The sequence below is a fragment of the Tachypleus tridentatus genome, unplaced genomic scaffold (assembly GCF_004210375.1).
Source record: "Tachypleus tridentatus isolate NWPU-2018 unplaced genomic scaffold, ASM421037v1 Hic_cluster_2, whole genome shotgun sequence".
Classification (NCBI taxonomy): Eukaryota; Metazoa; Arthropoda; class Merostomata; order Xiphosura; family Limulidae; genus Tachypleus; species Tachypleus tridentatus.
In genome coordinates, this window is record NW_027467782.1 from 21,371,301 (window position 1) to 21,386,333 (window position 15,033).

At 32.8% G+C, this 15,033-nt stretch overlaps 2 protein-coding genes across 18 annotated transcripts in view; one reads left to right on the forward strand and one right to left on the reverse strand.

Moving 5' to 3' along the window:
* LOC143242409 (uncharacterized) overlaps positions 1–15,033 on the forward strand; it is a 343,467-nt gene that overhangs the window by 318,716 nt on the left and 9,718 nt on the right. For 2 of the 15 annotated variants that reach the window (XR_013022619.1, XR_013022612.1), the window contains exons 1-2: positions 9,456–9,821; positions 13,835–13,907. The gene's annotated coding sequence lies outside the window, so the exon portion shown is untranslated. Of the gene's footprint in view, positions 10,167–13,834; positions 13,908–15,033 lie in introns of those variants that run through there. The other 13 variants (XR_013022618.1, XR_013022611.1, XR_013022623.1 and 10 more) reach the window with 12 other exon arrangements.
* LOC143242411 (uncharacterized) lies at positions 1,457–14,828 on the reverse strand. 3 transcript variants are annotated; one of them, XM_076485775.1, is made up of 5 exons: positions 14,565–14,828; positions 6,902–6,967; positions 6,658–6,711; positions 5,452–5,527; positions 1,457–1,977 (listed from the first exon to the last, which is right to left on the reverse strand). In XM_076485775.1, the coding sequence occupies exons 1-5, from the start codon at positions 14,599–14,601 to the stop codon at positions 1,908–1,910; spliced, it is 303 nt and encodes a 100-aa protein (XP_076341890.1). In that variant the 5' UTR covers positions 14,602–14,828; the 3' UTR covers positions 1,457–1,907. The 3 variants fall into 3 exon arrangements, with proteins under 3 accessions (XP_076341890.1, XP_076341889.1, XP_076341891.1); XM_076485774.1 differs by lacking the exon at positions 1,457–1,977 and adding an exon at positions 4,589–4,818; XM_076485776.1 differs by lacking the exons at positions 1,457–1,977; positions 5,452–5,527 and adding an exon at positions 4,589–4,818.

Consider the following 15,033-nt stretch of genomic DNA (forward strand, 5'->3'; position numbering starts at 1 on the left):
TCTTTTTCACTCAAATCTAAATCTGTCAAGTCAAAATGATCCCAGATAATAGATCTCCGACCACTTTCTAAGCTAGATGACATCGTGCGTTCATTAGCCGTTCAAGTAATCAGATATCAAAACAGGAATTTGCCCGTGACGGCCGCACCAAACGTAAACAAAAACTCTAAAGGTCAACAACAACAACAACGAAAATTCAACTAAACAAAAAGGCAAGCAGTTCGTAAAATCACGACAGGCAAACATACCGATGTCAAGGTCAAATAATGGAATATATACATGTCGACAATCGTATTGTTTTCCCTCGTTTATTTTTCTCGGAAAAAAATCTTAGATTAATCGGTTAGGAAATCCGTAACCGGTAAAGAGCAATAACCGAACCGTAACCGGTTAATCGTGTAATCGTCACAGCCCTACCTTTCAGTCGTGGAGGCGTTATAATGCGACGGTCAATTCCACTATTTGTTGGTAAAAAAGTAGCCCAAGAGTTGGCTGTGGGTGGTAATGACCAGCTGCCTTCCCTCTAGTATTACACTGCTAAATCAGGGACGACTGGCGCAGATAGCCCTCGAGTAGCTTTGTGCAAAATTAAAAAACAAACAAACAAGCATGAGTATTTTAGTTATTAATAAGTTCATTTAAACAACTTCGACCTACTTTTATGCGTATGAACACACTGTCACCTACAAATGATTGTTTAGTGTGTGCTTTTCTTATAGCAAAATTACATCAGGCTATTTGCTGAGCTCACCGAGGGGAAACAAACCGATGATTTTAACCTTGAAAATGCACAGACTTACCGCTGTACTAGCGGTGGCGCTCCATTATAGTATGAAAATTGATAGTGACAGTAGATGGAAGGCCGGCATGGCATTCGACTCGTAATCCGAGGATCGGGGGTTCGAATCCCGGTCGCACGAAACATTCTCGCCCTCCCAGCCGTGGGGGCGTTATAATATGATGATCAATCCCACTATTCATTGGTAAAAGAGTAGCCCAAGAGTTGGCGGTGGGTGGTGATGACTAGCTGCCTTCTCTCTCGTCTTACACTACTAAATTAGGGACGGCTAGAACAAAGCTACTCGAGGGCTATCAACGTGGTAAGTTTGTTTGTATAACGTGGTAAGTTTGTTTGTTTGCCACGTCATACAACTGAACTTAATTAATCACTATTATTTTTTTAAATCATTAAATATTAACTCACCAAATAAATTGAATAATAACTCTTAAACTAAACAGTTTTGTATATCCAAAAAATATTAATTACTAATTTGAAATCATTCTTTCCCCAACTTGTGTGTCTACAGTGAAGTTATAATTTATAAAGCTTCTGTAATAAATAATCATTTTCTTTGAAACAAACATGGATTTTTAAAGCGATAAAACAGGCAATTTTAAAATACTCTATAACTTTTATTTTCTATTTACATACATTTTATTTTAATTTTTTTATCGATGTGAAGTTTGTGAAAGTCCGGGACAAGAAAACATAAATCGAGAGTCATTGTCTCTTATTAGTGAAGAAAATCGTCCGATCATAGAAGTTATTCTGTTGTTGTCTTGCATCTGGCTTTCTAATTCGGTTAAACACTAGTCAAAAAATTCTTGTGGATCTAACAATGTATCAGGAGCTTACGTTTCTCAATTTGTCTGTCGACTCTAGTCCTCAGAACCCTCTGACTCTGATGATTTCCTTTCGTTAAACAAATCTCGCAGTTCTTTGAAGTAGAGAGGTCTCATTGATTTGTATTTCGTAAATTTGTTGTGACGTCGACAAGGTGAAGGTACCTTCTTCCTTTCAGTTAACGGAGTTTCTGATATATATGAGATAATTGGTTTATATTTATGAGGCTGTCTTGTTATAAAATATTTGGCATGTGATCCTTCAAGACTTGTGATAATGTTTGTTATTTCACTTGAGTCATTGCTATTTTGGATGTCCTTCCTATTGGTGAAAACATTCGCCTTTGTTTCTTTCTAAAAATAACAAGAATCAGGATAGGTTGATGTTAGTTATCATTATATAGAAATTACCTCTTGAAAATTAATACAATGAAACTACCGATAACTGGGCTATATAAATTTGGTGGATATCAATTCAAATACGTTTTCGAACAACACTTTTATTGAAATATCCAAATTTTGAGCAAACTAATTGACTCTATAAATTGATTTCTAATAAGTAAAAAGGGAAGGGAATGTTTATCTTGTGCATGTCGAAATATTTACAACTTTACTTCGGGGAAAACTCTGTAGAAAGTACGATATGTCTCCAGTACTAAACAGAACAAAATGTGAACAATTACTAACAAGCGTTATTAGAAATTTGAGAATTTCAAAAATAATCAAACTAAAAAAGAAATTGAAATAAAAAACGTTGGAACCAACAACTATACTTTTAAGAATGATAAATTGCGTGATGTATATTTTAATTTAGTTGCTGCAATTATCGAGAATTTTACTCTACGCTGTTTTTGTTGTTTTTTTTTTATCAGAAAACTTCAAAACGGACAATCTGTGTCTGCTCACCATGAGCATTAATACCAGACTTTTAGAGATATTAGTGTTCGGTCCTATTACTGGGCTCCACCAGATGTCCTTAATCTATGGGTGCCTTTGTATTTAAAATTCGAATATTTTAATATTTGTTTGGAAACAGTTTAACATCGAGATGGCGCTGCGAAATTCATCAATATCGATTTGAACTAAAGCGCAAAAAGAATACAAACACGACAATAATGATGCTTCATAAAAAGTAAAATAAAACACATTTTTAACTCTATGTGGTGCGTAAATGAGTCCAGTGTTTTTAATGAGAAAGTTTCTAGCTAGCATAAATGTAAACTTGTTAGAGAATTTCTATTGTTTAAAATTTTGGCATGACGAAAGGGGTGTTTGAACATCAGATAAGATACATCAAAGTTCTACAGTTATCCAAGCAAAGAAAATTTGGCTAATGCCGATTTGTTAAACAGCAAAAGAAAATAAGCAAATATAAATGTCCCGGCATGGCCAGGTGGTTAAGGCGCTCGGCTCGTAATTCGAAGGTCGTGGGTTCGAATCCTCGTCACACCGAACATGCTCGCCCTTTCAGCCGTGGGAGCATTATAATGTGACGGTCAATCCCACTATTCGTTGGCAAAAGAATAGCTCAAGAGTTAGCGGTGGGTGGTGATGACTAGCAGCTGCCTTCCCTCTAGTCTTACACAACTAAATTAGCAGTTGTAGTATATGAAGGATGGAAGTCCTCACATTATACATCATACGTATATATGTCTCTCTACTACTAAATGGAATGAGTACAACCCAACTTTACGAGGTAATGACTCATAAACAGAGTCATGCAGTACAAATCTATAGAATAAACATTTATTAAAGGTTTGGAGACGGCTTGAATGGTAATGAAGAATATAATGGTATTATATATAATGAATATAATAGTATATAATGGTATTATATACCAGCGCAAGTGCTTATCCCTTGGACGGAATTTACGTAACTTCATAATTAATGAAAAGTTATCTAACGACATGAATAATTGTCTCCCTTATATGTGACCAGATCAATGAAAACCATGAGATAAAATACTGATAAAACGCCTTCCTTTCCCCGTAGCGGGCTTAGAACCATAATTTGAAACAGCTTCTATCCAAGTGGAACCGTTTTAAAATGGTCATATTAGAAGCATCTTTCATATATCTTCCCAAATGTTAATACAGTAGAAAATATGTAATTTTTACAGTTTTGTTGTTCATACATTTCACTTTGTACTTTGAGTACACAGATTAACAAGAATATCAGGTTATACTTTTGTTGCTAAGCGACATGGCATAAAGTTGTTGTTGTATACCTATAACAAGTTAAGATTCATCTGTAACTGTGTCAATAACTGTGAAAACACATGACTCATAAACAGAGTCAATAGAGTACAACAATTTCCAAAATGTTTTGAGATGGCTGCAATGATAAAGAAGAAACCTGTATTACATGTATATATCTACACACAACGTCTCTAGAAGCTTGTTATCAAGTATCCATTTAAACCGACTGCAATTTCCTTCTAAAAATCGATACCATTAAATTTAAACGTTTCTTATAAGGTGGAAGATTAGAGTGTAAAGTTTATAGCCTTAATACATTATATTTATAACGGTGTCTAAACTTCACGCAGAACACCAGCATAAAATGTATAGAAAGTAAGTAAATATATGTGACTGAAGGTATATTACATTCTTGTTATGTTCGTCTATTTGTGCTCTACCCACCACGACTATCGATAGCCGGTTTCTAGCGTTGTAAGTCCCAGACACTCGGTATGAAATAGTGAAATGTGATGACATTTCCCGTTATCACAATACTTACTTCAGGAAGATGAAAATTCTGAACGTTTTTGGCCCTCTTCTCTTTTATACTTTTACATTTTCTCTTCTCGTTTGTATTAACAGACTGATCTTCATCTTTTTGTGGTACAAGTGAATATTTAATTTTTTTTCTATCATCTTTATTTGTATGGTCTTCTGTGTTAGCTGATTTTACTCTTTTACATCTACAACAATTGCACTTCCAAATAATGACACTACAAAAGAAAAGCGGTAATAAATAACATGGATGATTTAATTTGACTCTTATTTGTACATCAGTGTTATGTCAATTAAAAATGGAATATAATTATAATCTAGAAATAATAATATTTAACAACGACATCCACAGGGACGTTCTCTCCCAGTGGAACGTTAGTAAGTATATGAACATATAACACTAAAATAGGCGGGTTCAGTTCCCCACGGTGGACATGGCAAGTTGACCCCTGCTGCATCTCTTTAAAATAAAGATAACAAATGTAAACAGGAATAAAATGTTATAGCTCAAGAGGGATAATTGAATAATTATTATACTCGCTGATAAATTTCAATTTTAAGACCATATTGAAATAAACTGAAAATCATTAATTAGTTAAAAACTTTTTTGAATGAAAATGCCTTTTATATTTATCTCAAGTACTCGAATTGTAATAACTTAGGTTACCCATATTTTACACGTTTAAATTTCAAGTATTTCTACTGACACGCACAGTACCTTATTGTATTTACATATAAAAAACAGGTTGAACAATAACATACTTACAAGGAATGTTTTTCATCAGAAGAACTTGTAATATTGTAAAAAGTGATCCACAATTTAAGCTTTAAGTGAATCTCCACACTTAAAATACACTTTATTGTAAACTAATGATGCTAATTTCCCCTTATATATTTCTTATTAATGCAAGCGTTTGTAACCTTTTGAATATTTATCATTCTAATGAAAATAAAGTAACTAATATATTTTTTATTTCTCAGCCCCTTTAAATTCATTATTAAGTATGTACACACATGGTTCAACTATTAATAACTTAGAAATTATATTAAGATCTATTCAACAAAACATAAAAAAATACTGTTTTGTTCTTACCTTAGAAAAATTAACAAAAGTGGTATTCCTACTGCAGCAGTTACCAATGGAATCGTATGTTCTGACATGGATGGTGCTGAAATGGAAAAATACAAGTTAAAAAGAAAGTTAGTTAGTCAAGTGCAATTTGTTTTTTGTTATATGACAGTATTGGAGAAGGCTACGTTTCATTTGGTATACTTACAGTGAAAATAACAAGATAACCACAGCGTTCTGAGTTATTTATTTATTCTATTTTGAAATAGAATATTTATTCTATTTATTTATTCAAACACGTATAAGTTTAATGCACATGGATAAAACAGTACGGGTAAAGAAGTGTAAAGTATCACTTTAGATTTACTTTTTTCCTTGATAATCCAAGTAAAGATATTTACTTATCATATCTTATGACAATCAAATACACTGACTGTGTTTTTATATCAAACCAGGATGATCATTTGATGCGTCACGTGACTGACCACCATTACAGCAGTTATATATATTTGTAACAAGACAAAAGGCAAAAGTAACAAGTTCTCAGACTTCCAAGGATGTATGATTGTCGACACTTACTTACTAGCAATTTGTAAACTGAATACTGTTTATATGTTTCACTATTCAAAGAAATCTGTAATTAGTGTCTAAATGAACTACAAACGAAAGAGAATATATTGGAAAACTATTGGTAACAATTCAAAGGGAAAGTACATGGACGGTCTTTTTATTGTAAACTAATGTAAAACTCTGTTCGAGTCAACCAGTTTTTTATAAAATAGTCAAGGTTTAAATAATACAACAATACTAGGAGGAGGAAAATACTTATGGCATACAATTACTGGTCTAAAAACGTACTTCAGACAACAGAAAAGCTCAAACTGTGAACAGTGAATTAGTGGGAATGATAGACGTGGTTTGGTGAATCGTGTTTTACCTGAGTTGCTATGAGTGGTGAAATGGTAAGATATTTATTATTTAGAATAGAAAATAATGTCCACAATGTACTGGAATATTATAAGAGATCGGGTCTTCACACATTACTACATTTTTTTACCTTCATGAATAAGGGATTGAATAAATTTAATGGGAAGAAAGAACAACACTCGTCAACACAAACATCGTCACAGTAATATTTTTCCATCACGACATTTTGTCAACAACCTTTCCACACATATTATTTCACGTTAAAGGTACGTTTTACGTAATCTTATATGTAGCATAACTTACTTTTCCTTGGAGAAGGAACGTATGTTTCTTCCTCCGTTCCTGGTTGACTTGGATCTAAGAAAAAAGCTTGAAATGTTTACAATGTTAACTTTGACAATTAAAAATAAAATAATAGATGGAGTATATAATAACTAATTTATTGCTTAGTTTGTTCGAAACAGTTTTTCCTTTTCGATTTATTTAAAATTAGAATTCACAAATACTGATCACACATGTAAACGCTTTGAAGGAAAGCACAACTTACAACACAGGTTATGTCTCAGTGTGAGTCCTTCAGGACATTGGTAGTTTTCACTTGGTTGTACGCATGCTAAAATAAAGTATAAGATGGTTCGTAGTTCAAGTATTGTTGACATAAGAAATAATATTTTGCACTATTTATTTGTAATTTAGCACAACACTACATCATGGGGTATCTATGCTCTGCCCATCACGGATATCGAAACCCGGTTTCTTGCATTGGAAGCACGCAGACAGTTTGCTGGGCCACTAGAGTAATTTTTGACCTGATATGACACTTTAGGCTCATAACAAATTATTAACTACTTTTCTTCGTGAAAGCTCATACATTGGAAATCCTGTAAGGTATAAACAAAATCTAACAAATATAGCTTATCTTGTTCTTTATCTATTGTATCGTAGGTCACAGGAGGTTTCAACTCAATGTATTTTCATAATTAATAATAAATAAGGATTTACAATGCTAAAGTTAAGGGTTCGATTTCCCCTCGGTTGGTACAGCGGATATCCCTTTGTAGCTTTGCTATATGAAAACGCAAATTTTGGTAATTAAAGGCCCGGAATGGCCAGATGTGTTGAGGCATTCGACGTGTAATCTGAGGGTCGCAGGTTCGAATCCCCATCACACCAAACATGTTCGCCCTTTCAGCCGTGGGGGCATTATAACGTGACGGTCAATCCCACTATTCGTTGGTAAAAGAGTAGCCCAAGAGTTGGCGGTGGGTGGTGATGACTAGCTGCCTTCCCTCTAGTCTTACACTCAGATCAAAATTAAAGATATGCTCAGTAACAAATATAGTTAATCAAATAAGCTCTTCAAACTTTCTTATTTCAAATGATAAGAATGTATCGTTTCATCGCTTGGATGTGAAAAGTGGCTAAACAATGTCTCTGAATACCAGAACTTACTGTGTGTTTGTAACAAAAGAAACATTTTTCTGCTATAACACTGTAGCATTTTGTAATTTCAATATTTTCACAGACGATTAAAGAAATCATTCAACACTTTTGATTTTTTAAAATTATTTGTTCTATGACTTGTAAGGAAAACAACAAAACCTTTCTAATTTCTAACATAAGGTTATCTCGTTTTCTGACTTCACGGAATGTCTAATTTCATTAATTGTGTAATGCTATTGATTAAATTTATTCATATCTATGTATGTATTTAGTTATTGTATATAATAATAATAAATCAAAAATTATTTCGTAATGATAAATTTATATCTGCAGACAAAAAATTTGATTTTCAACATTTTAACACTGCAGGCTTAACGCGGAAACAATGGCGGTGAGCTGTATGTTGGTAGTTGGAAAGGTGATTTCATGGATTTTGGAAAATTAATGTACAATCATTAAATATATATCGAACTTATAACACTTTACATAAATTGTAGTAAAAATGGATGGAATCCGATCCATAATTTAAAGTTTTTTTTTACTTCTAAACACTACCAAAATCGATTCTTATAAGCATTTACCTTCCAAGAAATGAGTGATGAAAATTGGTTTTTGTGCTTTTATCTCCCAGTTTCTTGTGTATTCAATAACGCACTTATACACACCGGTATCAGAAAAATCAAATTTATAAATCATCAAATCTCCCGTGGCTTTGTTTATCCGAATTTTATTATCGTCTGTTGATATTCCACCGTAGGGGCCAAACCAATAATACTGAAAAACATCAAAGGTATATCTTTTGATTCCAATGCCGTCAGGGACACACGGAATCACCTGTGGGGCGCCAAGTACAATATTTTCAGGCTTAAGTTTGATGTGTGCAGGCATTGCTATTATTAGAGCATAGAATGCCATAAAAATCAATGTTTTGAAAAAGAACTTCACCATCTCTGTATCTTAAAATCTGCTTGCAGTAGTAGCTTTAACTTTTTACAAAATGTCTCCTAATTATCTGTGTTGCTAAGATACTGTTTCATTGTTAATATTATAAATATTGTAAGCACGTAAGAACAAACAATATGATATAAAAGTTACGGAGTTCCGGATTAAACACTAAAAGCTGATAAAAGTTATGGAGTTACGTATTAAACGGTAAAAGCTGACAAAGTACAGAAACTAAAAGGTGTGAAATTTATGATGAGGCTACAGAAACCAAAATTCCATCTTTACACAGTTTTGATTTGAATTTAAAATATATAAATTCAAAAATGTGTGAAAAAAACGTCTAGTGGTTACGTTATTTTTATCACAAAATAAGATATTGTTGTTTCGCATCATGCTTAGAGGCAACAAAGAAACCTCACAACAATATATCATAAAAGTTACGGAGTTCCGGATTAAACACTAAGAGCTGATAAAAGTTACGGAGACAAATTACAGAAACTAAAAGGTGTGAAATTTATGATGAGGCAACAGAAACCACAGTTCCATTTTTAAAGAGCTTTGATTTGAATTTAAAATATACAAATTGATACGTGTGAAAAAACATCTAATGTTTACGTTATTTTATTACAAAATAAGACATTGTTGTTTCACAATAATACTTGCTAAATAATCACAATTATTGTTGTGAAAATAGTTCAAACAACTCGCCTGGCAGGTAAATTACATATACGGAATTTAAAAAGTTTCTATTCTTCCCTTAAGTTTCCCAAATTTGAGTTAAAATATTAAAAAATAAAAGCATCATAAACAAACTGTTTACATACTGGTTGGAACAGAATTATAAGAAAAAGAAATTTATTTATTTTCTCCCATGAAGATACCTAGGGGGCTGAATATAAAAATCGTATAGTTAATAACATCATAGGCCTAATATCAATGTCTTCTCTCAAGTACAATGAATTGTGATTACACTCTATCAGTTTAGAAAACGTCTTCACCGTAAGATTCGTTGCTGTGACAAGCTGCTTATATAAATATTGTTCTTATTGTGTTTGATCGTCGGCAATGGATAGGACAAGGTATAGTTGATATAATATTGTACATGTTTGTTTTTGAAAAATTCGTGAGTGCTTACGAAGCACGTGAGGTAGATATAGCCCAGAGTTCCGGTTTTGTAACTATGGCTGGAGGTGCAAGCAACCCTGTTAATGGAATTATTTGCAATTATTCAGTGAGAGACTGGTCAATCTGTGAGTCAGCCACTTTCTCTTGAAGTTATTCATCTCATGAACAATCTGAACCTGTTCATTCCGAGAAAGATATTTATACCATTTTCTCACCACAGGAATTTTCTAATGTTACCCTATACACCTCCTGCAGAGTCAGCTCGGTTTAATATTGCGTATTTAGGTATGATTCCTCAGGTATGTGATGTTTTATCCTTTTTTATGATTTCCTACAATCCTCATCCTTTTTTGTTGTATGATAGTTCTTAGTTCTTCTTTACCTTATTCAGTTTCCCACTTTCTTTGGTTATTAGGGTTCATACAAAGCATTTTACTTCATAATTGGTTGAGAGTTCCAGCATGTCTTGCTTCCTATTTGCTGTGAATAGTTTGTTTGACGAACCATCAAGTAGCCTATCCGTTTTAAGACTCATAGGTGTTGGAATCTATTTTCATTCTCTACTCTCACCTTGCATACATAATTTTTCTGTTGTTGAAACGTACTGGGTCAAAATGCAGCCTTCTGTCAGATTTATTTGCTGCCCACTTAGGAAATCATGTGTAGCTCTGTTTCTTAGTATATTTTCAAACGTATTCCAGACCCTTTGGAATTGCATGCTAGGAACACTCTATCCTTTCGTTTTTGGTAGCTCATTTGCCACAGTTGGAATCGAGACAAGCCCCTATTCCTGTTTCCCATCCTGGTGCTTCCCAGCTTTTACCTGTTCCTCATTCCAGGTGTTTTTTTCAGTGTAGATTATCATAATATCAACAGTACCAGTTGATAACTGGATGGGAGCTCAGTTGTGTGACTTTCTTCCCCTTGGCAGTGTTTCACCACAGATTGGTGGATTCTTTGAACATGTCCTATGCTTCCTTTACCTTCCTCTTTTTATCACAGATATCCATTTCTTTCCTTCCTCAGGATCCCATTAACAGCCAGCTTCTGTTGGAGGTAGTTCAAGACCTTCTGTCCAACAGAACATTGAATCTGGAAATCATCTCTTTCACAGTTTCTATTCCAGCTGTTTGTTGTTGTTATTAAAACTGAAGACTGGCTATCTGTCATAGTCTTTCAATCAGTTTCTAAGTCTCCTTTTTTTGTTTTATAATATAGAGTAAAAGCAAAAAACATAAGTTTTTGCACATTGTAGTGAATATGTTTGACTTCCTCCTTCAATTATACTTTATCTTATTGTGGAGGCAGGGCTGAATTATTTATTAGGCACAGTGCCTGGGGCCTATGAAAACTATAGGTCCATGAAAAGTTTCCTTAAAAGTTAATTTTGGTTTAACTTATATGGCTGGTAGGGCCAACAAACAATAGGTGCCTACGTCCTACAATCGCCTTGATACAGCATGGTGGAGGAACTTGGGATTGTTGTGGTTCTTTCCCTTCAACTGTCTTTTGTGTAGCTTATTCTGAAGATGTTATTTGTCTTAGGTTGGTTCTGGTCAATTTCTCTCTCATACACATTTTTTCAATCCAGGACATCAGGTTTTCTAAGTTGATATACCATTTTCTATTCTTATCATACTCTCTCTTCAGGAGTCAGGGGTTTGATATCCCTTCTGGTCTCATTAATTTCAGGTGAAGATGGTATGATCCTCATTCTACACCCACCCTCTCTATCTGTGTCAGTTTCCAGCAGCACAGATTTTGGATGTAGTTGTCAAGTACAGTCCATCATGTCCTAGCCACTTTGTGTCTGGGGACACTTCCATTTTTCCCCAATACTAATTGGATTTACTTCTCAGTTTTTGTCTACCAGAATATACAACACATTTCCCAGATTGGTGAAGAGTATGGCTGATTTAGAAGTAGTGTAGTTTCCCACATCATATCTACATATCTAATTCTTTAGACATAAGGTGTGTCCTTTGTACTCTTTCAAAGGGTGCTTCTTTTCTTCCCTTGCACCAATTCAGTGTGTGATTCTATCTGATTATATAAGCTAATTTACCATATCAGAAGTTAGTTTTTCGATACATAAAATGTACTTCCTCTCCACTGAAAATGAGTGATTCAATTCTCCACTAAAACTCAAAACAGTAATTTGATAGAACTGAATAGAGGAAGTCACACGTATAATGAGTGTATAGCACTTTCCTTTGTGGAGGATTATCCACGATAATTTGCACGAGGGACATTAAAATGAGTCATTTCCAAAGGAAGGGAGGAAAAAGGCTTGTGGCATGTTTTTCTTTCTTTTTTTTCACATAAAGGGCAGCACTAAATGAGACTAGTTATATGAAATACATTTTCTGTATAGGAAACATAACTTTCACTGTTGCCCTGCTTAATATCTTATTTTGTTGAAAATCACCTATATTTTCATGAAAATTGGGATCATCTAGAAATTTTTCCTTCTCTCTAGTATGTTTTCTTGGCCTCCAAATTAACAAGGTGCCTTATATCCAATTTTATATTGTAAGCCTTGATATGGATATATCATCCAGTTGTAAAAGAGACCCAAGGCATCTCTCAGCCCTAACTTGTTAATTTAGAGGCCAAAAAACATCCTGGACGGAGGGAAAAATTTCTAGAAGACCAAAAAGATTAAAGTCAGTGAGTTTAGTACAAAGGTAGATAAAAAAAGATTGAAGTAGGTGATGCAACTTTGAACATTTTACAGTTTTAAGTCAGCTTTATCATACTAATAAGATATAGTGCATAATGTAAGCCAGTAGTGAAAATGAAAGGATGGTTTTCTGTGGACAAATATTTAGTCCCATCTCTTTAAGTAAAGTGTACTTTCTCTGAATTCACCTTGACAGTGAGGATGAATCACATATATTAACCTGGTTTAGCTTGTTTTATTCAGTTGTTATAGTAGTGAGGTACAATGTATGTATAATGTAAATACTGTGGTTCTTGGGACACAAACAGCACAATATAAAGATAGACGTTAATATAATAACAGTTTCATTATTTGACTATTTTCCATATATTGCAACAAAGGTATTTCTGTTTGATTAGACAATGACTGAAGGTGGAAATTTTGCATTTAGCAAACACATTATGCTATGATCTTTTTATGGATGATTTATGGACAAAATTGAAAGTGCTTTTGTTGTTATTTTTTAAAGCTTTTAACATCTGGGGAAATAAGGTTAACACAGTATATGCAAATCAAGAAATTTTAAGAGTTTGGAAAATTTGTACCTTATGGACCATCACACTTTAATGTTATTACCTTAAAATTGAAACTGTTTATTTAAACCACATCTGAAACATAAAACCATTTTTATCAAAACCTAATTTCAAAGATACCCAAGAATAATTAACTTCTTAAAGTTTTAGGTCAATTATGAATTGTATTTTTTTAATTAGATTTAGTTCTCTGTGAAGAGATTTATTTTTGTTGTTGATTAATTAATGAAATTCTTATTGTAGTTTTGTTCTTATTTATTTTTCAGTTGTGTAAATAATCAGAATACTTAATAGTCTTACACAGTATTATTTGTTTAAGGGTTCATTTATCTTTTAAGAACAACTTTCAGGTTTCCTGCTGCCCTTGGAACTATTTCATTGTAAATCATGTTCAGTTTTGATGGCCATAATAATGCATTATTATGAAAATACTTCTTTCATTGTAGTAAGTTTCTACAAACGTTGATGAGGTCAATCTTATTCCACACATTTTGATACACTTTTCACACAATCTCCACTGCATTTGGATGTTGGCTTTCTAGACTATGTTTAAGCAGATCAAAGACAAAAACGAAACAGCATTTTATGCTTCAATAAAACTGAATTGTGTTGGCAATCCAAATATTTTATGTTAAGGCCTTTAAAACAAATACAGATAATAATTATTCACTAATGGATATAAACTAAACTGAGTTTTTTTTGTCTTCAATAGTGTTTGCTAATTCAGAACCTGTTAGAGGGTTTGAAGAAGGTGCACTCAGATGTGCTTTGCTGATCTTAGGCAGGTTAGTAAACCTTTACAAAAGTCTACTATTTAAGTTCATATTAAAAGATATTACAAGTAATGTAAACATTGCTTTTGGACTAAATACATTTTATGTGGTTGCTGTACAATAGTCATTAATATTGTATATGTATGTAACATAGACATATATTATGTATATAGATATGTAATTAACAGTTACATTATGGAAGACATTAAACCTTGAAGAATGATATATGCTCATAGGAAGAAAAGTATGCAACTCTCATGAAATGCCTTTCAAAAATGAAACTAGTTAATGAAATTATTTCCTTAAAACTTGATAACAAACTTTCATTAAAGTAAGTAGTTTCAGCAAAAGTTTTATTTTGTAAATATTTTTTGGATTTTTCTGATAAAAATTCATTATTTAATGTAGTTATTTACACTTGGACTCTGAGTAGTTCACATGCAAAGTAATTTTTACATAAAGTATAAAAATAATATGTTTTAACTTACTGTTTCTACATTTCATTTGCATAACCTCTAGAACCTCATAAATGAACATCAATTGTTGTTTTTTAAGGTAAATGTTTGTTCTTTTTTTTCTCTTTTATGCACCGTATTACTAACTCTATTTGTCATCATCAACAGAGAGTGCAGGGAAATGTTTTTAAAATTAACAAAAATGTGTACATACCTTTTACATCTTTATAGAAATTTATTAGTATAGTCATCTTTTTCACATATTCATAATTTAATGTCTTTATCTTTTCATTTATAGTTTATTTTTAACTCTCCTTTAAAATTCATTGTCACTATTTATTCTGATATGTTAACTGATACCAATAGGCCTTTTATGAAGAAGTTATTTTGAGAAATTCCCCACATAGGTGTGTTGCCAAAACAGGATGGCTGTTATAGATACCATCTTGTTTATAAAGCTTTCACAATCTGTGTAACAAGTTAAGCTTATAAAAACAATTAAATCACTCAAATAGGATTTTTAAAACATAAATTATACATAGTCAACTAAAATATAAAAATTAGATTTAAGTACAATTCAACTGTCTCTAACTATAGCATTTTGAGGTAACAAACCACTGTAAGTGCTGTAGACAATAGTACTGCAGGCTGTTACTTCGACTTCAGTACAAAACTGTACACCA

Excerpts from the sequence above, each read along its gene's own strand:
- LOC143242411 (XM_076485774.1), bottom strand. The coding sequence starts at position 14,601 with ATGACTATACTAATAAATTTCTATAAAGATGTAAAAG. Across the intron at positions 6,968-14,564 it reads TTTCTATAAAGATGTAAAAG|CATGCGTACAACCAAGTGAA; the intron begins GTATGTACACAT and ends ACTTTATTTTAG. Across the intron at positions 6,712-6,901 it reads ACTGAGACATAACCTGTGTT|ATCCAAGTCAACCAGGAACG; the intron begins GTAAGTTGTGCT and ends CTTTTTTCTTAG.